Source organism: Alosa sapidissima, chromosome 20, assembly GCF_018492685.1.
Source record: "Alosa sapidissima isolate fAloSap1 chromosome 20, fAloSap1.pri, whole genome shotgun sequence".
In the NCBI taxonomy this organism is placed as follows: Eukaryota; Metazoa; Chordata; class Actinopteri; order Clupeiformes; family Clupeidae; genus Alosa; species Alosa sapidissima.
In genome coordinates, this window is record NC_055976.1 from 16372764 (window position 1) to 16400420 (window position 27657).

The 27657-nt window shown below is 40.8% G+C and overlaps 2 protein-coding genes across 14 annotated transcripts; one reads left to right on the plus strand and one right to left on the minus strand.

Annotated features, from left to right (window-relative positions):
* Positions 1 to 312: 312 nt before the first annotated feature.
* ubl7b (ubiquitin-like 7b (bone marrow stromal cell-derived)) lies at positions 313 to 3505 on the minus strand. Its single transcript, XM_042074488.1, is given in 10 exon segments — positions 313 to 495; positions 497 to 541; positions 681 to 730; positions 1024 to 1160; positions 1401 to 1458; positions 1722 to 1806; positions 2144 to 2226; positions 2525 to 2644; positions 2810 to 2988; positions 3405 to 3505. Coding segments are annotated over 9 exon segments (921 nt in total). The 5' UTR covers positions 2985 to 2988; positions 3405 to 3505; the 3' UTR covers positions 313 to 327.
* A 232-nt stretch (positions 3506 to 3737) lies between these two features.
* Positions 3738 to 27247, plus strand: LOC121694347. 13 transcript variants are annotated; one of them, XM_042074481.1, is made up of 12 exons: positions 3749 to 4071; positions 4310 to 4403; positions 4778 to 4881; positions 8401 to 8888; positions 9471 to 9657; positions 10069 to 10152; positions 10469 to 10745; positions 15424 to 15517; positions 15922 to 15995; positions 22847 to 22934; positions 23081 to 23154; positions 26345 to 27247. In XM_042074481.1, exons 6-12 carry the CDS (start codon positions 10132 to 10134, stop codon positions 26818 to 26820), a joined length of 1104 nt encoding a protein of 367 aa, XP_041930415.1. In that variant the 5' UTR covers positions 3749 to 4071; positions 4310 to 4403; positions 4778 to 4881; positions 8401 to 8888; positions 9471 to 9657; positions 10069 to 10131; the 3' UTR covers positions 26821 to 27247. The 13 variants fall into 13 exon arrangements, with proteins under 13 accessions (XP_041930421.1, XP_041930415.1, XP_041930414.1 ...); XM_042074480.1 differs by having other exon boundaries at positions 9474 to 9657; XM_042074482.1 differs by lacking the exons at positions 3749 to 4071; positions 4310 to 4403; positions 4778 to 4881 and adding an exon at positions 7634 to 8308.
* Positions 27248 to 27657: the final 410 nt, after the last annotated feature.

Consider the following 27657-nt stretch of genomic DNA (forward strand, 5'->3'; position numbering starts at 1 on the left):
GCCATACTGTTTGTGTGTGTCCATCCCTGCCTCACCTGGTGTCCAGTGGTGAATGCGTATGTGTGTGTCTGTGTGTATGTGGTTGGCCGTGTGTATGTGGTTGGCCATGTGTGTGTATGTGTGAGTGTCTGTGTGGTATGCGGTTGGCCGTGTGTGTGTATGTATGTAGTTGGCCGTGTGTGTGTGTATGTATGTAGTTGGCCATGTGTGTGTATGTACGAGTGTCTGTTTGTATGCGGTAGGCCATATGTGTGTGTGTGTGTATTGTGGTTGGCCATGTGTGTGTATGTGTGAGTGCCTGTGTGTATGCGGTTGTCCATGTGTGTGTTACAGTATGTGTGTGTGTGTCCATCTCTGCCTCACCTGGTGTCCAGTGGTGGGTGTGACGGCACTGCTCTCAGGTGTGCTGGCGAGGGCCAGGGCGGTGGCCAACTCGGCCTGGGTGATGGGTCGAGGGCCCGTGGCCCCACTGTGGCCCAGGCTGGGCGGGACGGTTCCCTGACAATGCCCCCTGCCTCCTGGAGCTGCCCGCCTGGCTGCCCTGCTCACATACACACAAGGCCAGGGATGGGTCACACAGGGTGGATTAATGACCCACGTATGGGTCATTTCTTTTAGATTAAAACATTTAACAGATGGGTGTCATTTAATTCACCACCGCAGTAGCCATGATGACTCACCGACTGAAAGTCATCCTCATCCTCAGACATGCCTTCAAACAGGAAGCCACCTGTGGGCACACAACACACGTGTGCGCGAACACACGCACACACACACACACACACACACACACACACATATAAATATTTACACTTAAAAATAAACACACAGATGCGCTCACTGAAAGGTGCATACATATAAACTCCACACAAACTAATCAATCCTGATACACACACACACACACACACCCTCCAAAACACAAACACACTCTGAATAAACACTGTTTCCACAAGGTGACCCAACCAACCCCACTGTCCACACAGCCCTCCTGCTGGCGCTGCTGTGCCCTCTGTATTGACCCACCTGGCATGTCGCTGTAGGAGCTGGCGGTGGCATTGCGACTGGAGCTGCTGCCGCTGGCCTGCGCGGGCATGCTGCCCGCCACCGAGTGCAGGACCAGGATAATGGCATTCACCAGTGCAGGGTGAGACTGTGCCAACCTGGCACAGAGAGGGAGAGAGAGAAAGAGAGAGAGAGAGAGAGAGAGAGAGAGAGAGAGAGAGAGAGAGAGAGAGAGAGAGAGAGAGAGAGAGAGAGAGAGAGAGAGAGAACCAACATGAGAAAGTCAAAAACAATAGACAAACAAAGACAAAGACAGAGAGAGAAAGAGATTGAGGAAGAGAGAAAGAAAGAAAGAAAGAAAGAAAGAAAGAAAGAAAGAATATTGATGGGTGTCTTACATGTCGAGCATGCCTGGATCTGTAAACTGCACAAAAAGATCCTTGTCCTGAAGCACACCTGAGGAAACACAAAAGACACCAGTAACTTAAAACAAAGAGTATTCATTCTCTCATCAAATTTTATTTTGAGATTTTTTTGGAGTGCATTTAAATTTGGTTGTTTGTCTATGTGTGTGTGCATGTGTGTGTATTTGTATGTAATTGTGTATGTGTGCATGTGTACGTGTGCATGTGTGTTTTTGTATTTGGTTGTGTGTGTGTGTGTGTGTGTGTGTGTGTGTGTGAGAGAGAATGTGTGTATATGCACCATCAGCCCCTTACCCAGAGCCACAGCATCTGAGCTGAGCCCAGGTGTGGCAACAATGATCTGGTCCAGAGATTCTTTACTGGCGAGCATCTTAAACACCTGTAAATGCAGTACGGTACGTCAACACTTAGCTGTCTGACTTAGCTAACTCTGGAGTACACATGTACATGGCTCATAATTGTAATAAACCAACAAAAAACTACAGTAAAATATGGTGCAATATATGATTTCTCAATCTGATTGCTGTCCCTGTGGCTGTGTTTTGACGTCCCCTTCTCTGCATCCCTGACTCAACTCACCAGTAATTGGCTGAAAATGCTTTATAAGTGTGTCATACAAACATCTGCATATGAATGTTTCATTGAGGAGTGCTTTGACTCAAAATGAGGTTCACATAAAATTCATAATTTGTGCAGTACGGCAAGACAGATCGTACGGAGTCTCTGTAGACAGCATTAGAGTGGAGGGCCGCCTGGAGCAGACGGAACTCTCTGGCAGCATTGGCCTTGTTCACCGGCTCTGCAGTGTGGTAGAGAAGAGTAGATGGGTGGGGAGGGGAGTAGATGGGTGGGGAGGAGAGGAGAGGAGGAGAGGAGAGGGGGAGAGGAGAGGGGGAGAGAAAATTGAGAGACTTCACAAAAGTGTGGCAAGACATGCATCTTCTCAATATGCTTGAATACTAGAAAGCTGTCAAGGATTAGAAAAATAACAAATCATTTTCTTAATTTGATTGAGTGTTTGCAATATAGGACATGATCTAATTTTGAGTTGTGCTGTGTAAGCCTATGTCTTTTCCTAGCTGCAATGAATCACTCACCAGCATTGGCTGCAGGCTCAGACCAGGTCTTCCTAAGGATGTGCAGGGTCGAGCCAGACTGGATGCCATAGGACTCCAGAGTCTGCTCATCCTTCAGTTTGCGGCCGCAGTGCACAAACTCTGACCAAACAGGACACAAGGGAAATCGTATGAAAACTGTACCATATTCTCTGGCAAAGAGGTAAACGTGATTTATAGTGGCAGTAGAATTTCTGAGGACAATGTGATGCGCTCAGTGTGATATTGAAAACAGATTGGCGATAGCTAGATAAGTAGGCTACAGACCTATAAGTTCAGGATCGGGTAGTGTATCTGATAACTGTGCAGCGACAAGTTGCTTCAGTGTAGCGATTCGGTAGCCACCCGGTGGTACATCTCCGGGTTCTGCTTCAGGGAATTGGAAAACCGATTTGGGCTGATCAATCAGCTTCAGTGAGAGATACCAGTCCGATGTTGCCATTCCCCTTTTCAAAACAGAAAGAGAGACACAAGGCTCTAGGATGATAGCTATTGTTGCCAGCTGAGTCATTCTCTGAGATCAAATTTACAACCATTAGTTGTCATTCTCAGACGTTAGATTACAATCACCCAATGGTCAATAGGTTTGTTGACCCAGTCATTTTAACAAGCATAAATAATCATTCATAAGGAGATACGGGCACTCAGTAGGCAACCACAAACGGCGGCGGCGGCGGTCAGCTAATTTAGCAGCTTTGGTTTAGCTGCTAGCTAGCTAGGCACAAGAGTTTGATTGTTGTGATTCGTCCGGAGAAAAATAACTTATACATATATACTCTTCTTTATGGACACGCATGGACAAACCAGTGGTGGTCATCAGTTACCAATCATCCAAATACTACAGCATAACCTTATACGTTACCTTCTTTTCACCAAATCTGTTATAACAACAACAATTTGGCTGTGATCACTGTTATCTGTTTCCGTGTTTGGTCACGTGATAGAATATTCCTTTGGCATTGGTTGCAGACATTATTTATGCCTGTTTGTTTAAACGAGCGAGATTAATAAATATATGGCACACTTGCCAGATTTATAGAGGTAATTACTTTTTTTTTTTTTTTTTTACTTTTTCTTATTTTGTGTATTTGGTCTGTAAGCGTAGCAAGCCTCCCAGATTACATTTATTTATTGAACTCCAGCACACTAGATGGCGCCAACTCACTTGGAAGCCGGTTCGTCGCCGAGGGAAACACGAAGAAGATTATTTGTCTTACAAATAGTTGCGCGCGCATTTTGGCAACAGAAATATTATTTTCCAGCAGTTCTGGTTGACAAAGACAAGGTAGCAACCAGTTGAGTTAGTAGGTATTTACAAACTGCTCCCAGCATCAGCATGTCTGGTTGTTGTGTAAACGGTTGTACAAATCGCTATTCCACTGGAGGACTAAAGTTTTATAGGATTCCGACAGGATCACGACCATTTCAGAGCAACCGACGTCGTCTGTGGCTGCAGGCGATTAAACGTGAGGACTGGAATGAGAACATAATCAAAAATGCTCGTGTCTGCAGCGCCCACTTTATATCAGGTAAGGCTATCTATCTAGCTTAGGCTACTCTTTGATTTTACTGGAAAGCCTTGTTTACATTAGTGATTGTCTGTATGATGTAAAATAATAATCAAATGCAGCTTAAGTTGGATAAACTGGAGTTAGATTTGGCTAGTAGCTGCTAGCTTGCTGTGCAGCTAAAGTTTGATAAGCTGGCATTAGATTTACCTATTAGCTTGCTAGGCTAAACAAACGTGTTTGTGTTTGATTTTTGCAGGCGAGATGTCATTGGACTTTAGTAGTCCTGATTTTGTGCCATCTGTGTTTACATACACAAAACAAAGCCAGAACCCAGGTGTAAAGATGGACAGGTAGGATTAGAGTTGCCCTCCTCAGTCGTTTTTTGTTTTGTTTGTTTTTCTCTCTTGCATAAGCCATACCTGTCAACCCTGTGACTAACCTCGAATTCCCTTCAGTTAAACTGATGTGTCCAATGTCGAAACGCGAGATAGTCTTCCAATCTTTTGCTTTGTTCATGGTGCATGCTTTCACCGACTGATTTGGCGACTTTCGGATAACGGTGGTTGTTGTGAAAACATTTGACAGGAATTAACGTAACGTTAGATCTAGCTTTGCTGCTCCACCTCGTTTACTCGGTGCTGCATTTTTATAAGCTTTGGTGCCTACAGCTGCTGTTTTGAGTCATGTGGATTAGTCTACCTGTACATTTCGGCTGTTACCGTAGGTACCATACGAAAAGGAAGAGAGATGACAGACCTGGTACTGCAGCAAACCAACGTGTTCCTTCTGAGACTCCAGAACAAGAATGCAGCATGGATCATTGTCCTGGTATGAATATTTATGAATATATCATCATACAATTAACTGATTGATTGTCAGGGTTCGGTTCCTACCCTCACTGAAAGAGTCAGTCTGCTCCTAGTGTGTGTGTGTGTGTGTGTGTGTGTGTGTGTGTGTGTGCAAGGCCCACTGCTCCAATTGCTATGTATGTCTGTGTAACGTACACACTGGCCCCCTGGATGGGTCAAATGCAGAGGATCCATGTAGAAGGAGTTATTGGTAGGTGGAGAAACTTTTTAAGATTTTGCAAACTGTTATTCCAGTGTCGCAGGTTAACATGTTGATGATGTTGTTATTGCATATGTGGTGCCCTCACAAACCTATGTAAGAGTTGTTGTTCCCAAATGAGTACAAGTAAGTATAAGTATTATACATATATACCTGTGTGAGGTATGAGCTACACCAGGCGCGTAACTGAAGCGTTCCGTTCGCGACGCGTAAAATCCATTTTAGATGAATGGTAAATTTTTTTCAAAAGTAAGCCCTACTGTCACGTCTGGTGTAGCTACTTCCATTGATTATAATGGAAGCTAATTGTTGCAGCAGACGCAACGTGAACGGAACGCTTCAGTTACGCGCCTGGTGTAGCTCAGCCCTAAGAGTGTTGTTCCCAAATGAGTTACACATATGTATGACATGTAAAGGGACTTAACATTTGTAAAACATGTATTTAGGCTTACTGTTCTTAAAACTCATTGCATTTTAATAAAACTCCCCACATTGGTTGCTACTGGTGTGTGTAATGCCGCCACCCCCCCCCCCCCCCCCCCCCCCAGATTATCTCAACAATTCAGAGTGCAGTATCACTTTTATTTGTAATGTTGTTACTAACAGAGTTTCATTCCATTCAGGTGCCATTAAACATTAACTACATGGAAAGTAGGAGTATGTACAATATATTACAATCAAACTGTTTCTGTATGTTGTAAACAGTAAACAATAATAATTTTAGGTCTAAATTATCTCTATGAATACATGCAATTAAAAAATACAACTTTAAATATCTTGTTGCACTGAAGTGCATAGACACAGCAGTCAATAACAACATAAAATGTAAAGAAAAGGCTGGTAATGAATTCATTGTTTCAATACCTCAATGTGGATGACTATTGGTGCTTTCACAAAACATTTACACAATGGGATGTTTGATCTATAATAGGCAGTACTGTAAATGGTCAGAACAGCATTTCACTTTTATCTAACACCATATCTGGTTCTCTATCACAATATCATATTGCCCACTCCTACATGAAGGCATTCAAGCCTTGACTCAGACATTTCCTACATAACCATGTTGCTCGCTTCCTTTTTATTTGTGCACAACTGTAGTGAATGGGGTTGTTGCATTTGGCACAGATTATCATTTTACCAAAATCTGGTCTTTCACTAGCCTGGCTAACGTCAGACCTCATCTCATTGAGATGGGGTCTGGGAACTAGACATTCATTTTCTCGTATTTGAAACGTGGTTTACGAATGCCCAGAGCCGTTTATTGGGCGCTACGAATGTCTATCAAATGCGTCTGTACGTACCTCATAACGGCTTCGGTCTGTCGTCATCGTCTTGCTGCCCTCCCTCCGTTCTGTGATTGGTCCCCTAACTGAGGCGAAAATTTGCTCCATGGAATCCAGGCAGCCTAGCAGCGTGAATAAAATCGCGCGTGTAAGGCAGCATGGGAAAACCCAGGCTAGTCTTTCACAGTATTCATAGGCTATCTGTGACACCAAGACGGGATCATGTCTTGTCAGTAATTCAGGCAACACACTCGAGATAAAGAAGTCATGTGCTTTTGGCAAAGCCTCCTGCAGAAACTCTTCATTTCTTATGATACGTTGCACAATGAACTTCTCCTTTGTCCACAACACAGTCACAATAGCTTACACCACAGACAAACATGTGAAGTTGAGTTTTATATATGTGTGTGATTGTTTCAACGAAAATGACTTGTCCAGACAAAACTGCTAGTCTTCTGTATGTCCTTGAAGGCTATTCCTATATTTGTAGGGACACTTTATCTCTACCACCCTTTGCAACAGCAGGTACATCTTGCAATCCCATCTGGCGATGATCCAACGTGTGGCTCAGAAGGTTGCACTACTAAGCCACATGAGCTGATGCTGAAATCTGGATGGCTTTGGGACATAAATGCAGTGTCGGCTTGTCTTACCGTTTCCTCCATGTTTTGACCCCAGAGCACAGAGGACATTTAACTCTGTTTTGTTATACCTAAATGATATAATGCAGTACGTTTTGCTTATCTTGTCAGTTGTGCTTGCATGGTGAAATTTGGTGCTTGTAATCCAACCAGCCCTATAGGTGTGCCACTTATTTGACTTTGCCTGCTACCGTGTCACAAATTCCAGTTTCTCACATTGCTGAGGTTGTATTGTAGTTTTTAGTTTATGAAATGTATCCTCACATTTCACCTGCATTTCCTGTGGTGAGAGTTCCCTAAGTGTTGCATCAAATAAAGCTGTCAAGGGCTCAAGTAGTCTGGATGCCCCTCTGAATCAGTGTCAAACGATGCAGTGTCTGTGTCACTGTTTTCAAGGATTGTCAGCACTGCAGCACCTGGTTCCACATCCCGCAGTTCTCGAATGTCACACTTAACTTATTTATAGAGATAATTCCTTATTTATTTATTTATTTATTTATTTTACCATTTCTTATTTTTTGTATTCGGTCTGTAAGCGTAGCAAGCAGATTAAACTTACCGGTAGCCTATTTATTGAACTCTCCAGCACACTAGGTGGCGCCAACTCACTTGGAAGCCGGTTCGCCTCCGAGGGAAACACGGAAGAAGAATATTTGTCTTGTAATATAGACATTCTCTGGTAATACTTCTGTTTGTGAAGTTGTCAGTAGCCATACAACCTGACAGAAGAAGAAGAGAAAGTTGTCAGTCATATTTTTGGTAACGTAAAAAATATAGCAAACTGCATCATGTAGGGTATTTGCCAAGAGATGGATTCCGGAGAAGCATTAGGCTACTGTACAAGTGTCGGTAGTTACTCTCGACCACCCAGTGCAGGTTGGTGCTTTAAATACTTGACCATAGGGGCTACAACTCCGGGCATAATTTTAAGGAACATGGAACATCGTAATAAAATCTTAGGTGGGCGAGCTTGCATAGTGCCTGGCTGGAAGAGTAACCAAAAAGACCTGGGCGTGCATGATACACCCGTTTAAACTAGGCTACTGCGTTTGTGAATGTAAGGAGCCGTACACATTCTTCAGCTTTCCTGAAGTCAGCCCGGCAACGGCGATCTTGGCTACGATCACTTGGGAAACCCGATAACTTCCTTATAAGAAATAATATGGTTATTTACTCAAAGCATTTTATTGATGCGCCGACAGAGGAGCATCCCGAACCCACCTTTGACTTGTATTCCACAGGTTCAGCATTATGGCCTAGGTAATAATGAAGCTTTGCATACCTCAGTCCCACACGTAAAATATATGCTTGATGAGGGTAAATGGTAACAAAAAAACTTTATCCCTGTACAGGTTCAACCGGTGACCTATTTATGGAAGCTTTGGATACTTCTGTGATAAAAGAGGATATTATTGAAGTTACTGTGGGGGAAACTGGAGCAAGGGATCCTAACGCCTCTGAGTCACCAAGTACGACGCACAGCATTGAAGGACGCTATTCAGAGAGACCTTGGAAACTAGCCACAGTGGAGGCCATCACGGACCTGGGGTCATTAGATACCACCGACACAGGAACTCAAATTGCCCAGAATGAAATTGCGAATCTCAAAGACGAGAATGACTACCTCCGCGTGCAGAATGTTAACCTGCGCTCAGAGCTGAGGGCGATGCAGTGTGAACATGAACTGCAACTCCGTGATCTTCAGGAGAGACTGGAGGTAGTGCGACAGAGGTGCTCTTGTGGAGCCATGTCAGAAACGACAGACTCGGAGGTCGCTTCGGTTGCCACGGATGGAGATGGATGTTGAAAACAGTGTTACAGTTTAAAAATTATAATTCTGGTAACATTATATTTCTTTGAATTTGAAGTTTCTCTGAATGTCTTTTATTGAGTACATTTTGAGTCATTCAATTTGGTATGTGGTAGCTAATTGTAGTTTAATTTAATTCAAAAGCCAGGGGGTAAAAAAGGAGATACAGATTCAGAATACAGATTCAGCCAGAGCCCAACAAGGCCATCAAGTATTTTCCTTTAACAGAAGTTATGGAAGTATGATTGACCTTATGGCCTTGTTATTGCATCCTAAAGATATAGGGCCCTGTTTTATTGATCTAAGCATAGTCTGAGGTGCGACACTAACGTTTTCTGGATACACAAAAAATGCCTTGCAATGAAAATATATTGAAGTGAGCTCATTTATACTGTAGGTGGGGCAATGCGCTAAATTATGCATGTCTGAGAACGGGGGTGGGGGGCGCTGCTTCACTTGAACTACCGGAAGTAAGCTGGCGACATTACTGAGCTGTTGCAGGGTAGCGTTGCGCCAGTGCGTCCACTGTGTTACAACCCGCGATTTACGACTCACTACTTTTTTTATAATGTCGAGTGGGAAAACATGTTCCGTTTTCAATTGTTCCAACAGCAGCAATAAAATTACCATTTGGAAGAAAAAACAATGTGAGAGACACAAATTACCCCGGGTCGACTGCCCCTGTCTGGTACCATACGGTTTGCACAGATTTCCTGGGCGAGCACAAGATGAGGACATTCGCCAGAAGTGGGTGAAAAATATCAACAGACAGGGATGGGTTCCTAATAATAACAGCAGGGTAAGTATTGGCTTGTATTGAATCCCATTTCCCTTTTAAATTGTGACCATGTCAATGTGGGTAACCCACCTACCTAGCTGGTCAACGTCAGCTTGCTAGCTAGCTGCTAACTTTAACTTGGCTCAGATGTTGGCGAGCTAGACTGTCTTGTCAGTGACAAGAAACACTGTTATTTGTGTAAAATATGGACAGTACTGTTAGATAGTAGCCTATTGTTGTGTACTGCTGTATTCAATATACTTTACTGTCCAACTAGGCATGCCTGCTTATTATTTTTATTTGTCATGTTTATGTTTAAGGTGTATGGCATGTAGCAGCTATGTGTGTGTTTCCAAGCTACTAAGATCCGAAATTCTCCCTTGGGGATCCATAAAGAATAAATCTATCTGTCTATGTTATTTACTATTCAAGGTCTGTGGAATACACTTCCCTGATGGCAGACCAACTAAAGAGCACCCATACCCAGTATTGCACATGGGATATGAACCTCATGCGGTAAGTTGATTTCTTTACCATGTTCCTATCTGAGGGCAAGGAACATTTGTGAGATGGGGGTGTTGTAGCTGTATCTTGCAGGGTGCTAATTGGTGGGAATACCATGGGGTTATCCTGCTATGCTGGTAAGAACTATTGCTTCCTGACATTTTATCCTTGTTTTTCATTTATTCTGTGATAATGTTTTGCAGAATAGATCCTAAATAAAAGTATTTTCGTATTACCTCTCTGTGTATAACCATTATCAATAATACTGTGTATTATATGTTGCATAATAATGTGAGCAAGTTTTCGTTGTTTTCCTGTCCTTCCACAGGAACTTCTGCCATCTGGTCGAGCCCCTCCAAAAAGAGGATGTGTTGAGCCCCTTACAGTCAACGCCCTGCAAGTCAACAGATTTGCTGCTGAACCTGCTGATGTAGAGGTTGATGTGGATAATCTGGAGAACATTCCTCTGCAGAAGTGTGACGTTGGCGACCAGTGGCCAGAGATTTCAGAGCACAACTGTTGTTCAAGCAAGTCAACAAAAGACCGTGTAACACAAACGGATTCTGCACCATCAACCTCAGCCTCTGACTTGGATGACAAAGACAGTAGGTTTTTCACAGGCATACATATCGCCAGTTATTGGCAGCTTTTGTTTGCCCTCCCAGATTTTTTACCGCAGCCAGGGACCATTAAGTTGGCAGTGCATCACCAATTGTTGCTTGTTTTAATGAGGCTCCGCCTTGGCTTGATGTTCACAGATCTAGGAAAGTGGTTTGGAATAAGTAGGACTATAGCTTGTGAGATTTTTGCGGTCTAGAGACCTATACTCTCAAGGTTTATGAAAGAAAAAATAATAGCTTGATTGCCTAGAGATACTCTGGAGAGAATATGGCCTCAGAGCTTCAGTGTACATCATCCCAAAGCAACATGTGTTATAGACTGTACAGAGATATTTGTACAAAGGCCAAATAACTTAAGGAAACAAGCCCAAACATACAGCAATTACAAGCACCATAATACATACAAAGCCCTATATTGCATAGCTCCCAATGGCTTTGTGATGTTTGTGTCCAAATTGTTTGGTGGGAGGGCTAGTGATACTTTTATCACACGGAACGGTGGTCTTATTAGTCATCTCGTAGCTGTGCATCCAGCAACACAGCATTTAATTTTCTTTCCACGTCTGATTCCACGGCACGTCTGATGCCTCACTGCTGGTAATCCTAACTTGTCTCTGGTCTAGCCAAAATTGACAATCCGGGCCCTTTGATTTTGTTTCAATTTTCTCTCTCTGATCTTTCCCACATTTTACATATTTTTTTATCAAACACTGCATTGCAGGGGTTACATTTGTGTTCAGCACACTGTTCATGCTCTCTGGGTAGCTCATTGGTTGCTTTTTCCTGTGGGTGTGCAGTCAGCACCTGATGCAAAATGCTCCCAGGTATCATGGCTAAGTCGGCCAACTCGGGGGATGAGAAGTGTTGAATGACCTCTGCATCAGTCTCAAATGCTTAGCTTAAGGTAGCTTTCATACTTTTACCCTGTTCATGGTCTGACCCTTGAATGTTCTCAATCGTGTCTGGTACCACAATCCTCCAAGTTGATTGGTTCCAGGCACACAGTTGGTCCGTGCAGGCTGTACCTGTGAAGCCTTGAGTCACAGCATCTTTCAGCTTGTAAAGTAGACCTGCTGTATGACTGCAACACTTCCCTCTGTTAGCCATGCAATCACAGTGCACATCTACAACTTTTCCATCCTTCCTCTGCAGAGTTATTTGTACACTATGAGTGTTGTTAATGGTCTTTGAAAATCGGACAGGTCCTTTTAGAACTGTGTGTTTATCATCTGGTAGAGTGTGCATTATTTGACCAACCCATCCAGAGCTCAGGTAATTTTGACCCTCTATCAGTGACCTCTAGTTGGCATTTTGTTGATCATCGGTTGCCAGGCGATGGAGAAAATACTCTTGAATACCTTTAAAACAACAGAAGGGGCGCGTTGGGGCAGTAGTAACATTACTGTAATGTCTGTTGTTAACGTTTGATTTGCTTGACTGTGACTCTCACTCTGAGGACCAACAACAGTTTACAGCAGTTAGCTGTACCTTACCCTTTCCTTTAGAAATGTAAACGCTGATTTAGAAGGTTTTTTTTTTTTTTTTTTACTTATACATTTCATTATAGTCAAATACAATGCAAAATAGACAAAACAAAAGACATACAATATTACATCAGATACACAATACAGATACATCAGATTCCAAGGAATATTCTCTACTATACCATTCCAGTATGGAATAACATAGGGAATAGTAACAATGTCAGTCTGGAATAACGCTCTGATTTTCCAATTGAGACTGTGATTTTTTTACTGAAAAGCATAGACGACCCACAGTAGTATCAAGTTAGTAAGATGAGTAACTGGTTGTGGGGGAGTATTTCCCTTTAACAACATTATAATCCCAGTGGGAATTGCATCAAAAACAGCATATTCCTTGACAGTTACTGGAATTTGATATCTTCTTAGATTTAGAAGTTTTTGTTTTTTGTGGTTAATATAATTATTAACAATAATTTCTATAGACATAGAGACACACGCAGGGGTGCATACATACAGAATAACATCAAACATAGACAAAGGCAGGGTCAAAGGAGAGGAAGAAAAAAATAAATGCTGAAATCAGACATTTGTCGTAGAGTAAAAAGTCCCATATATAAGAACAGTTCTTTGTGCCTTAGCATTTTTGGAGAGTCTTATAGAGTCCATATAATTGTTCAAGTCGATCAACAAGGCAGGACAATAAGGTTTCAAGTCGATCAACAAGGCAGGAAAATAAGGTTTACCACCACTGAACTTGCACTTATGTATATGAAACTTTGCAAGCAAGAATAATAGGTTTATAATGAAGTATTTACCTTCATATTCTTTCTCATAATTAAACATACCAAAGAAGACATCTTTAAAACAGAAAGAAATACCAGTGTGTATGAATCTTTGAACGTTAGTCCAAAACTTGGCTGTATGAGGACAGTTCCAAAATAGATGCTGTACACTCCATAGAAATATTGCAGAAAGAACAGGTTGTCTCAATATCTTGTTTGAAGAAATGATCTTACAGGGTAGATTTTGTGAATTAGTTTAAATGAAACTTCTCTTATTTTGTTAGTAACAAAATACTTGAAAGGCAATGACCAAAGTTTTCTCCATGGTATATTCTCTGTAACACTATTCCAGAAAGGGATAATATAGGAAACAGTAACAATGTCTTTTTGAAGTAATGCTCTAATTATCCTATTTCTGTTATGATGTCTTGGAGAGACATAAGTCACCCACAACAGTGTCAGATAAGGCAGTTAAATGAGTAAGGTGTGTAGGGGGTAAATTACCCTTTAAGAGTATTATGATTCCTGTAGGAATTGCATCAAACACAATAGCATATAGCCTTTAACACCTTAGCAGTTACAGGTATACGATATTTTCTTAAAAATGGGTATCCGTATAGCCTACCATTTGGGTCAAAGAGCTGACTAATAAGACTAAGAGAAGTTATGTTTGAATATGAGACACCATCCCAAAAGCATCTGTGGAAATTTGACCATTTCATTGGGAGTTTACTAACATTAAGGTCACACCAATAGAAATTCCAAGCCACCAACTTGGGAAAAGATGTAGTTGGGGATAGAGTTCCTAAGGGATGTTGGGTTATTCATGAATTGTCTGATCCAGTTCATTTTTAAGTGTTGTGAAATCTATGAAGTTCATACCCTCACAGTGGTTGGGGTTCATTACAACAGTTTTTTTTTTATATAGTGTATGCTATTTTTCCATATAAAGTTGAATAACATTATCTATTTTTTTCAATTGTCAACGGCCAAGGCCATATAGCACTGTGAGTCTAGAAATGCCATCAGCTTTCAAGAGAACTCCGCCTCATAGAAAAATCCCTTTGTAACCATGAGTAGCTTTTTCTGTGTTTTAATATTAATCGGGTTAAAATTTGAGGCAGATCTAGTATTTTGGTCTTTGGACATTGTAATACCTAATTATGTAACTTCATCTCTCACAGGGATATTATAAATAGAGAGCATAGAGCACTATTTTATGGACAGAAGCTCACATTTTATTTAAGGCTGCCCTATCTCACTATATTTATTTTTAATAGCCTCTCAACTCCTAGCTCTTCATATTTCAAATAGTACTCTCTACAAGGAATCTCAGTCGCTGGTAGACAAACTATTATTAGTCAACTGGCTGACGACACCATTCTCTTTCTTAACGACGCTTCCCAAGTTCCACTCTCGTTAGATATCATCAAAACTTTCTCTGAAGCTTCTGGTCTCCATCTTAGATTTAGAAGTTTTTTGTTTAACATACAGACGCATTACGTCACTTTTAAACATTGAAAGTAAATGATCACTGTAACTAGCAGAATCGCTACTGGACCGTCAGCGGACTGAAGGTGACATACTTCCGCTGATATTTTGTCAGCCACCGCGAATACTTCCTATTCTACTCCACGTTCTGGTAAGCTAGGTGCTACGCTAGTTGACATGAAAAAGTCAAAGTTTAAATACCAGAGAGTGTCTGGTAGTACAACTGCCGAACACTGTTGTGTGCCACAGTGCCATGCATCTGCAAAGTACAATACTGTACTAAGTTTTTTTACTTTTCCTGCTGATGAGGAGGTGAGGCGCAAGTGGATCGTCGCTATCTGCAGGGATAAAGTCACTGCTCACACCCGGGTATGTAGCCGGCACTTCAAAACGGAAGACATCCGTGAACCAGCATCAGAAACAGGCCGACGGCTGTTAAAAAAGGGTGCTGTTCCTGTATTATTTAAGTGGAACAACTACTCCTTTCCACCCACAAGACCTGGGGTTTTGGAGAAAAGGGAAAGACCGCCGCCAGAGGATGACAGGGAGGATACAGTGGTCCCGGACCACGTAACATTTGACGTCCCCATGCAACACGACTCGAAACCTGAAGGATCAAGGCCGTTTCAAAGCAACCGGGGGCGTCTATGCTTGCAAGCCATCAAAGGTCTGGACTGGGCTGAGAGCAAAATAAAACATGGCCGTGTTACCCAGGCGTGTTAGCACTCATTTTACATCTGCAGGCCTACTCTTTATACACCCTGTTTACAATAACATTAAACGATTGTGAATAATCGAATGATTCTGAAACCTGTTTAAAGCAGAATTTCTGGGTAAGACCAGGTTAAGCATTTGGCTAGTAAACTAACTTGTGTGTGTGTCTGCATCTGTTTGTTTTATTTGCAGGTGTGGCAGCACAGGACTCGTCTAGTCCAATCTTTGTGCCTTCTGTGTTTCCATGGTCACAACAAAGCCAAAAACTCAATACAAACATGGGAAGGTATAATTGATCTTGCCCTCTCATTTTAAAAATATTTTTAGTCTGTTACATCCCCCTATAATAATATGCATTGGTGCTTTCTGCTGCTGGCTTTAAGATACTAATCTATGGAAGCATGTAGCATAATTCAAATGACGATGCAATTTGCAATTCAATAAGACATTGACATGGAATGCATTTCAATCCATTTTAATCAAAATAATTCAAATTTAATTGAGGATTTCATAGCCACTTTGCATATTTAAAAACACATTTTTAAATTACATATTGAATTGTCAATTGCATAATGCAATGTCTTATTGAATTGCAATTTGAATTATGCAACATATATGCTTTAAATTAAGCTACATGTATGCTTCCATACTAATCAGTCTAATTGTACGTTATTTTTGTAATGATGTTAGAAACCAGAGGAAAAGGCTAGTAGATGACATGGGTACCCCACCACATCAACCTGTGGCTTTGACTACGAAGCAAGGTAACTGATGCCCAGGCAACTTGAAGAGTAACTTAGTAAAGTATGATGCAACCTCTCGATTAACACATACTACAAAAGCTGGATGTGTTTTACCTGATGTACCTGATATAGGTGATATATATATGAGAACTGTCCCTCTGTCCACAATCTTGTTTGTGGTCATCTCGGCGTTATATATCTATATGAACTATCCCTCCATCCACAATCTTGAAAGACGTTGGTACATAGATTGTGAGAGGATCTTAAAAGCTCAAGATCCTTCCACCTCCCCCAATGATGTTCTCAGTGAAAGATGTCCACTCAATGAGACTGTGGCTGCTGGGGTCAGATGTCCTGTATTGTGTTATTTTGTCAGCGGAGACTGATTGCCTGCTAATATTGTATTTAATTGATCAATTAATTGATAGCTTTGATTGCTCAATTATTTATTTTGACATCTGATCAGTTTTCTAGCTACTATACTTTAGGCTATGGATAACATAATGAGCAATAAAAACAGAAGTACAAATATCAAAGAAGTAGGCCTAGACCGATATACTGCAACATGTGTATGTCTACTGTATACGTCACAACATCTAAAGTTATGGTAAATAACGTATGAAATACAATTCCACACACTTACTCAATGAGAGGACATTCTGGAGTGTCCAAAGCATGTATTGAACTTTTTTTTTAAAGTATCGTAAAAGCACCAACTACCGCCCCTTTCCTCCGTTCCCCGGTGGGGGGGTGGGCGGACATGAAGCCAGGGAAGTGTAAGAAAGCCATAAACTGCATTTTTGTGATTTATGAGTCAAGCATGTATTTGAATAGCTCACCTGGTTGGTCAGTTTAATTCAGAGAGCTGCTGAATATAGTTGCTAGTCAGCTATTGTTAGTTCACATCTTTTCTAAATTTGAAATATTGTTTTGTTAATTACAGTGGGTTACAACAATTTTGTGTTACGATTTTGACTGGTTTTGCCCCCTAAGTAATGTTAACCAAACACCTGTCTATTCCGCAGGTTCAGCAGGTCACCTAGCTAAGCGAGCTCCCGAAGTGAAAAAAGAGGATGTTATTGAAGTTATTGTCGGGGAAACTGGAGAGACACCTACTACTAACGTTTCTGAGTCACCTGAGACGTTCAACATTGAGGGGCGCTATGCAGCGGGAACTTGGGAACAAGCCACAGTGGAGGCCATCATGAGCTTGAGGTCGCTAGGCACCACAGTCACTGCCACTCAGGTTGCTCAGACTATAATTGCGAATCTCAAAGACGAGAACGACTTCCTTCGTGCACATAATGCTAACCTGCGCTCCGAATTGAATGCGAAGCAGTGGACACATGAACAGGAAATCGGTGATCTTCAGGAGAGACTGGAGAGGTTGAAACAGAAGTGTTCATGTGGCGCCATATCAGAAAACACAGACACCAGCTCAGAGGCGGCACTTTCAGATATCATGGTTGCCGAGATAAAGACTGAGCACCTTTCATATGTTGATGGGTTAGAAATAGCAAGGACATAGCAATTGCTAAAAAAACATTACATGTTTCATATCACATTTTGTTGTCAAACAAAAAAAAAGAAAAAATAGCATAGAATGTTTTTTTTCCCTCAACAATAGATCCTTTGTAGAGCCATTTAAAATTACACACAGTTGGATGCATATAGATGACTTCTGAGGATTTATTTTGGTTTCCAATACATTGGAATTGTATTCCTGAACGTTTCAGTGAATGTGTGCTTATTCCCACACATAGAGTAAGTATAAGTATATATACTCTTTTGATCCCGTGAGAGAAATTTGTTCTCTGCATTTATCCCAATCCGTGAATTAGTGAGACACACTCAGTGAACACACAGTGAGGTGAAGCACACACTAATCCCGGCGCAGAAGGCGCTCAGGGAGCAGTGAGGGGTTAGGTGCCTTGCTCAAGGGCACTTCAGCCATGCCTACTAGTCGGTGTTCAAACCGGCAACCCTCCGGTTACAAGTCCGAAGCGCTAACCAGTAGGCCACGGCTGCCCCTTACGAGTACAATCACTCACTGACACACATACAAACACGCTCATAAGAAAGCGGGTGTCACTTTCACACCAACACTAAATTGTGCTCATGTTTTCTAAAATGAGTGCGCTATTTACTAAAATGACTGCACTATTTTGTACGATTTAGAAAAACAAGCGCACCTTCTCTCGATATACAAAAGGTGTCCTTAAAGGTTGGATTTGTCCTCATTTTTTTCATGAAAGCATTAAGATCCATTTCCAAAAGATGATTTTTTTTTTTTTTTTTTTATATTCCTTTTTTTTAGTCAACTTTAGCATGGGGCTGATGACTTTTTATAGGCACTGTATATGATGATTGTAAACTGTCTGCCAGTGATTTATGCATAAGTCCTTATAATCTTTTGGAAGACACGTGGCGTTTTCTATATTTTTTAAGCCTTGTAATGCATCCCTGGAAGTAAGAACTAATTCAGAGGTACAGTAATAACAATTCACAAACCAAACCACAGAGCATCACAGAGGGGGCCACACCAATGTCATATTTTCTAAAATGTATCTCAGCATTTCAGAAGTGCTATGAACGTTTAGTCCTGGTCAACAAGTCACACACCAGGATATTCTTGTCCAGCAAAAGGGCTTTTGAGAAAATAAGAGCTGCTGAATGGTCATCTATGTCACAACACATTTCCATTTCAAGTGCCTTGCATTGTATGGAGTCATTTGTTAGTGAAAACACGTAAGCCAATTTTGCAAATCACCTGATGGATGTACATGTGTTATGTCTGTATTCCTGTGAGGTATGCAAAAAGAAAAATCTATAAGTAATTACAAAAGTAAGGTCGTTATAATGCAATGTCAGTCAACATCCAAAGACATCAGCACCTAGGGACTTTAAACATTTCTCCCCAAAATATGTGTTGCAGTGCCTGTAAAACTGTCAACTCTCACTATGTTGTTGCAGTATCCACAAACTAGAGGAAAACATTGTAGGCTACTACATTCATTATTTTAAAATACATATTTTGTCAACAGTGTTATATATGAAAAATCAGACACCATTTTCGACCCTATGCAGAACTGTAAAAATAACCTAATAAATATGTAACTATAACAATGAATAAATATGTAACTATAATAAATATAACAATGAATAATATTTAACTATAACAACTATAACAAGTTTTGTAAAAAAAAAACTTTTACTGTGGTACAAAATATCCAGGTTTTGATTTACTTCCTGTGGTGTATCGTTGCAGCGTTTTATTTATAAGGTAGGCTAATAGGCGATTCGACTGTAGCCGCCTGCAGCCATCTTAATACGCTGACTGCATAACGTGATTATTTCTGAGATTCTGATCGTTTTCAACCGGCTTTGTGCATACGCCATGGTTGAAAACGTATCAGAATCTCAGAAATAATAGGCCGATCTCACGTTACAATGGCGTCTTCCAGGTTTTCAGTACACTGTGAGGATTACTACTTCCTGGGAGCGCCATTCACAGTGAATGACGATGGCGCAGTCTAAAAGCAAGAGTTGGTGTTGTGTGCCTCTGTGTACCAGCAACAAACAAAAACAGCCCTATTTGAGTTTTCATAAAATCCCCCTCGATGTAGACCGTAGAAGAAAATGGATTCAAGCCATCAGGAGAGTGGAAGGTTCACTGTTTAAAGTCTCTAATTGCTCAGTTGTGTGTAGTATGCATTTCCTTAGCAGCGACCTGTTGAAATCGGCTAGCGGTTTTACCAGAGTTAAAGAAGACGTGGTGCCTAGTGTTTTTTCATGGGTCTCTGACACCATGTCTGACACAACCCAAGCCAGGAAGTCAGTTGCTTCGGACCACGATGTACGACCATACCCTGGTAAGATTTGATCTGAGTAGATTATTTGGCAAGGAAATAAATAGTCAAATGTATGTGCATAATGCATTGTGTTTATGTTGGAGGTTTTTATTCTTTCACACAAACATACCGGTATTTGTGGGCGTTTTGGGGCGGTAACCAGGTACGCCATGCTTTTGGAGGTGCAAACAAACGCTGCATTGCCATCGAGATAAGATATAAGGAGCTGGCTCAAGGGTTATAAAAGTATTTAACTTAGTTGTAAAATGAAGGCACAGATTTTATAGCCATACATGCATGTTCACTTCTGGCTCATTGGCTATCAATTTGGAAACGATAACGGGCTGTTTGACGTCTTTAGAACACTGAACATAGGCTATCGGAGATGTCAAATGTTGAGTTACTCCAGTCTAGATTTTTTTGACCTCAATTACTTCTATGATGTATTGCTATTGTCTATCCAAAGTAAAATGCCTGTTTTGAGTGATGGTAAAGTACACAAACAGGCAGAAGCTGTTGAAAATGATAACAGAATAAGTACAAGTAGCCTACTTACATAAAATACATTTCATGAACAAAATGACAACACATACAAGAGGTTACAGGGATTTCAATAGCTTAAAAATGGCACATACGTTATAGCCAAAGGGCATGTTGAGTGTTCAAGAGAGAGCAAGTATTGGCGAAAGTCCTTTAGAAAGATACAAAAAAGAGGTTTTCTATTGATAAACTTACATTTGTGGATAAAAAAAACTTTGCTAGGAAAAGAAGCAGATTAATAACAAAGTCTCTGTTAGAAATATCACTTTGGACTTTGGGGACCCCAAAATAAACATTTTTTAAAGTTAAAGGAACCGTATGTAAGAAATATATTTCTATTAATCATAAAATGGCCCTGATATGTCACTAGACATTAAGAAATCATGTTCATTTTAAATACTTATATCACTGACAACAGTAGCCCGGCCAGGATATTGTCATTTAAAAAGTGAAGTTGCAGCCCTCAACTGATGTTGATGTTGTCATGTTGCGTTTTGGCCTGATGCGCCACCCTCCATGATGCCAGTTCTGCTAGTCGGGGGAGGGAGAGGATACACCGCTCTACAGTAATTTGAAAGTGATTGCAGTACCAGTTTTGGCCACAATCTTACATACGGTTCCTTTAAGTTAAAATCTTCGGAAGTGTTTTTATTTACATAGTTCCAAAAATCAAGCCAGAAGATCCTTGAATATAAGCACTCCCAAAAAATATGATCAATTGTTTCTGGGTAACACAGACACAAAGAGCATTCCTCTTTGATACCAGTATGAAATTTAGACAGACAATATTACAAGGCTAACATTTATGAACAATCTTGAGGGAGACCTCAACAACTTTGTTGGTAATCAAGTAATCTTTTTTCAGAGACCAAAATCTTTTCCAATCAATATTCTCAAACTTATTATTCCAAAAACTGATGCAAGGGGGAACAGACGCACAAGGCTTGAGAAGGATTGATCTGATTTTCTTGTTGGGGAATTCACCACTGACAAGGAGACATTATTATTCCATATAAAGTAAGTGTGTGGTGAAAAATTGTGATTGTACAACAGGATGACATCTGTTTATGAAAGTTTGCCAACTTCAAAGGGAGCTTGGAGATATTCTGATTGCAATGTATAAGGAATACAAGACCTCCCACAGGCTTTAACAGGAAGTTAGGGATACAGTTCCAGATAGAAGTGGGGTTCTTAAGGAATGACTTAATCCACTTGACTTTAAAAGAGCTGTTAAGTAGAGAGAAATCAATAAGATTGAAACCACCAGATGTGTGATCAGCTAACAAAACTCTGATTGTTTGCACCTCCAAGTGGTGTGTGACGTAGGTCTGTGACGCAAGTTTGTGTAAAAGAATTGGCTCTGTCTGTGCACTAGATGCACAGGGGCTGCACAAAATAAAGAGTGCAGGATTTTCGGTGCCTGAGTAGTCGTTTTAGTACTGAGGCACTCATCTTTAGGTGCTCTTTGACGCCGGAGAGTTTGTCTATCTAGTACACAGAGCCAAGATATAGAAGTGTTAGCTTGGTTGAGACAGCAAATTGTGTATTGTGTCCAGTTGTTGGAACCGATTTACCACCGGTTATAAGTTTTACAGTTTTATAAGTTTAACAGTCTCAGGCTCGGGACCATTTCAGAACAACCGGCCACGTTTGTGGTTGCAAGCTATTAAACACGTGGACTTGGCTGAGAGCAAAATAAAAAAATATTGTGTGTGTAGCACCAGAGCCCATCATTCTCTGGTAGGACTCATTTTATATCAGGCAGGCCTACAATAAGCCTATGTCACACTTCCTGCTTCCGGACCGCGGAGTAGGGAATCAGAACTTCCGTTCGTTTCTAGCAACAATAACAACAATGGCAGCCTCCAGCTGCAGTTGTTCTTGTAGTGTACCGGGTTGCTCTACATCAGGACGTAGACAGCCATACCTCAGTTTCCACGCTTTCCCGAAGGACGAAACACTCCGTAAGTCATGGGTGAAATTAATAAGGAGGGATGAGGGGCCTTTTTTTAATATTCTCCGGGGCAGCACTTTCGTTTGCAGTTTGCATTTCGATAAGGAGATGTCACGAAAAGTGATCGGAAGAGACTTAAAGCCAATACTACACCAACCCGGTTTCCCTGGAATAACTGGGGGGATGATAAAGATGGTGAGTGAATGCTTTCCTCACATAGTATACGTTAATCAAATAATTTAACTACAAAACACTCTCTTCCTGGTCTGAAATATCGATTTCTATGCAAAAACCTATAGGAACGGATTTTAAATGCTCATTTAAAAGAAATGTGGTCAGACGGATTTAGAGGGTTTTGCATCTGAACTCTTCAATTACACTAAACGATTGTGAATCACGAGTTTCTGAAACCTGTTCAAAGCAGAGAGCAAGAGCAGGCTAAGCGATGTCATGATGGTGGGTCACTTGATTTGGCTAGTAAACAATGATTGTGTGTGTTTGCATCTGTTTGTTTGTTTTATTTGCAGGTGTGGCCTCACTGGACTCATCTAATCCTGACTTTGGGTCCTCTGTGTTTCCATGGTTACATCAAAGCCTGAAGGCAAAGATGGGAAGGTATAATTAATCTTGCCCTTTCAGTCATTTTAAAAAATATTTTTAGCTACGTCGCCTATAATAATATGGCTTTGTGCTTAGACTAAAGCAGCTGGCTTTGAGATACTAATCAATCTAATAGTACATTATTTTTGTAATTACTTTAGAAACCAGAGGAAAAGGCGGATAGATGACATGGGTACCCCACCAAATCAACCTGTGGCTTGGACTACGAAGCAAGGTAACTGATGCCCAGGCAACTTGAAGAGTAACTTTGTAACATATGATGCAACCTCCAGATTAACACATACTACGAAAACTGGATGTATGTTTAATCTGATGACTGCTGCCATGGCAATAATTTATGCCACAGCTCTAAACTGTTACTCTTTTTGTTTGTGGTTACCTCAGCGTTATATATCTATATGAAGCGTCTCTCCGTCCACAATCTTGTTTGTGGTTACCTCAGCGTTATATATCTATATGAACCATTTCTCTGTCCACAATCTTGTTTGTGGTTACCTCGGCGTTATATAGCTATATGAACTGGTGTGCCAGTTTGGCTGGTGATCATGTTAAGTGGTGATATTTGCATAAAATTAGTGAATATTGAACAAGGCCCTGCCAAGTTCTTAACAGCTCTTTGCTCTGCCTCCGCCCCTCGAGTGCCGGAGGTTCACATTTTCAAGAAGCCTACAGTGAGCAACAGAATATAAAAAAAATGAAATCAAATTGCATCATATTTACAGTCTATACTTCTCTGCGTTCACCTGCGCACTAGGGCTGGGATAAACGATTAATCTAGCGATTATTTTTTCGATGCATTGATTAATCTAACGATTCATTTTTTCAGTCCGATTCGATTTCGATTCGATTATCGATTATCTTCCCATTAATTCACTAATAGCAACTCATACATGTTTATTTACACATCTGAATGAAAAAAACATGAATTCTTTAACATTGCAATATATGTTTATTGCTCTTAAGATTCCAAAATAAAAGACCATACAAGTGCAAAGTAATTCAGTAGTGTATGTCTAATTGAGTGCCTGTCATTTTAAGACGTTCGTGTGGGAATCCTTGCAATTAACATTAACACAGTTAAAAAGCTGCTGATGTGTGGATGCAATTCATAACGTAGTTAGTTCAAATAACGGTTCGTACTTCTCCTTTGGACAAGCACTTTTGAGTCTTGGAAAACACTTTTCCATTTACATCGGGATTTTGCAAACATTCAGAGTCAATAAAATGAGCCCTGCATGAGTAACGAATAAGCAGCTGCAAGTAAGCATGCTAAACTTGACACCCAAACAGTATTCTAACGTTAGCTTTGAGATACTGCTTGATTGCATACTGTAACTTAACTTAGTTTAGTCTCCTCAATGTACTATGTTGTGATAAGACCTTAGCAGAGTTTACTTTAACTTTAATGCAGCAGTTTTAATGCTGCAAATTTGCGCAGCATGGTCACGATGCTAAGCGGATTTAATAGCAATTTAGCCCACTGTGTTCTATGCAGTGCTTCTATGTGGCAACAACAATCCTTCAACATCCCAAAGAATCCCTCCACCATGGCAATGATATTGCCAGATTCAGGACAGTCTGTTCTACACACACATGTTAGGGAAGTCGAGCTGCCAGCTTGCAGTGGTGAGATACATGTCAAAATATTTGTTTATAATACAATTTATATATTTGTATTATTTAAAAATCAAAATTAAATCAATGCAAGCATAAACACATGAAATTGTAGCAGATTTGGGTAGCCTAGACTCTGCTGAAAAAAAACAATATATAGCATGTGTGTATGGCACTTACAATGGCCAGGATAAACCCTTCTAACTAAAGCTAGTGAAAATGCCCTTAAAACAATCTAGGGTTCTAAGGGTTAACTGGCCTGGGTTGGTCTGGCCTTGGGACCCTCAATTTCCCATGGTCATTAAGTTGCGACCATATTTTAGCCAATTGATAAAGTGAGCTATGTGGTAAGATGCATAAATTGCCTGTACTTGTTTGGAACACGTTAGGCACATTTACGAAGTCCTCAACTCCATAAGTAATAGGCATATGTGAATCCATACCTCAAATATTGAGGGTCGTTTTGCCGTATTTAGCCTACCGCTAAAATGATGTCTAAAATGTCTAAGATGTGACTAAAATGGTCTAGGTACATGGCAACAACAACTGGCATAGACTTTATTCCTATCAAAATAAAGGTCCGACATTAGATATGATAGGGTAGGATTTTAAATGGGCGATTCCTTTTTCTTGTTTGTTTTTTTTTTACCACAAGCTCCGCGACCCACGTTTGGGTCCCGACCCACCAGTTAAGAAACACTGCTGTAGGCTATGGATAAAACTGAACATAATAGACAAGACAAGACAACTATCAAATTACAAAATGTCTCTGTTGACAATGCACTATCAACAAGCCCACTGCCACCGTGCCTTTTTATCACCATGGTGTTAAGGTGTGCTGATGATAAATTGGTCAGACCACCCACTCTGACCACCAGTGACTGCTTGGTGAGGAAGTGAAGTGTGAAATTTTTTGCGTAGCCAATTTGATGGTAAACAAATTGACAATAGGCATATCTTTCACCTAGCATAGCTATACAGCATAGACGTAGCGAGTCGCTACCTAGAAAACCAGCCATGCAACTTCAAGAACAGCAGCTCGACAAAACTCGCGAGAATCGTGAAACATTACCTTGTCAGTAGATATAGCTCTTTGGAGATAGCTTTTGCCTGTTAGTAATCCTAAAGCATTTTCATTTCATTGTGTACAGGGGGGATAAGTCACGGGAAGTTTGCTATTTACAACAGCAGAGTGAAATATACATATATCAAGACTGTAGAGCTCCCTCTAGTCACCAAAAATACCTAAACCTGCATAGTGTACCTTTAAGGTAAATAACAGCTCCACACACACAATGAGAGAGGACATTCTGGAGTGTTCAAAGCATTTATTGAAGGGTTTGTTTTTTCTTGTTTTTAAGTAAGTTTCTTATCTCAGTAGATACCACCCTAGCATATTTTTTCTGCAAAGTTGAATGTACATCACACTCTTCTCTGCAGTTGAGTGTGTCCACAGAGTACAATCTGTGACTGGTCGGATTTAGAAAGGCGGTGTGTGTGTGCGTGCGTGCGTGCTTGTGTGGGTGCGGGGTAAGTTGCAAATGAGTCCATGCAATGTGATTTGTGAGTCAAGCATGTGGTTTGTTTGTCAAGCTGATAGTATACCTGGTGGGTTAATTTAATTCAGAGATCTCCTGAACATAGTTGATAGTCAGCTGTAGTTAAAAAAAAATCTAAATTTGAAATATTGTTTTGTTAATTACAGTGGGTTACAACAATTTTGTGTTACGATTTTGACTGGTTTTGCCCCCTAAGTAATGTTAACCAAACACCTGTCTATTCCGGTTCAGCAGGTCACCTAGCTAAGCGAGCTCCCGAAGTGAAAAAAGAGGATGTTACTGAAGTTATCGTCGGAGAAACTGGAGAGAGGACACCTACTGCTAACGCTTCTGAGTCACCTGAGACGTTCAGCGTCGAGGGGCGCTATGCAGCGGGAACTTGGGAACAAGCTACAGTGGAGGCCATCATGAGCTTGAGGTTGCTAGGCACCACAGTCACCACCACTCAGGTTGCTCAGACTATAATTGCAAATCTCAAAGACGAGAACGACTTCCTTCGTGCACATAATGCTAACCTGCGCTCCGAATTGAATGCGAAGCAGTGGACACATGAACAGGAAATCAGTGATCTTCAGGAGAGACTGGAGATATTGAAACAGAAGTGTTCATGTGGCGCCATGTCAGAAAAGACTGTCACCAGCTCAGAGGCGGCACTTTCAGATGTCATGGTTGCCGAGATAAAGACTGAGCACCTTTCATTATGTTAATGGGTTGGAAATAGCATTTACTAAAAACATTACCTGTTTTATATCACATTTTGTTGTCAAGCAACAACTAGGGTCCTCACTTGTGATATCTTAACGTAGAATAAAAAAGTAACATAGAATTTATTTATTTTTTTCTAACACTGTGGCCTTCGTAAAGCCATTTGAGTGTATACACAGTTGGATGCATATGGATGACTTCTGAAGATTTAATTTGGTTTCCAATACATTCAGGTTCCTAAAAGTTTCAGTGAAGGCTTGCTTATGTTCAGTTTAAGCAATAAACCCCAGGAGTCTGTGTGTTCTATTGACTTTAGAATAGCTAAGGAGCGTTGTTAGGCATAAGGCAAAGCAGAGATTATTGTTTTTTCTAACGGTCACTACATATACCTGGCATTTTTTCAGAAAATAAAAACATAGCAATGAGAAATGTAATGATTCATTCATACATAATAGGGGTGTGACGAGCTCTTGCAATACTACAATGAACACTATTTCTCGTCAAGGTAAAAATCTGTCTCGTGGAGTAGTATCAAAGTCCTTTTATGCAAAGTCTCTCCACTTGGCGGCCATATTGTAACGCTTTTTGGGCACTTATCGGGCAGAAATGCGTGTGCGCAAGGCTTCACGACACTAACCTTGCTCCAGCTGTGTGATCACAACACATGATGCACAATGTATTCACATGTCAACCTTTTTACCGCGAAAGGGGCGGGATATGTGTAGATAACTGCTGTTACAAACTAACCCCGTGCATTTCTGTGGAGGATTTTTTTTACTGCTGTCTTCTCATTAGAAAGTTTCTGGTAGTAAGTGACTGACGAGTCTGACAAAGTTAGC

What these genes read in the sequence shown, in the direction of transcription:
- LOC121694347 (XM_042074474.1), top strand. Translation starts at nt 9,427, where the DNA reads ATGTCGAGTGGGAAAACATGTTCCGTTTTCAATTGTTCCAACAGCAGC. An exon ending in TTCCTAATAATAACAGCAGG is followed by an intron (nt 9,658 to 10,068) that starts GTAAGTATTGGC and finishes TTACTATTCAAG; the next exon opens with GTCTGTGGAATACACTTCCC. An exon ending in CTGAAGGCAAAGATGGGAAG is followed by an intron (nt 22,935 to 23,080) that starts GTATAATTAATC and finishes TAATTACTTTAG; the next exon opens with AAACCAGAGGAAAAGGCGGA.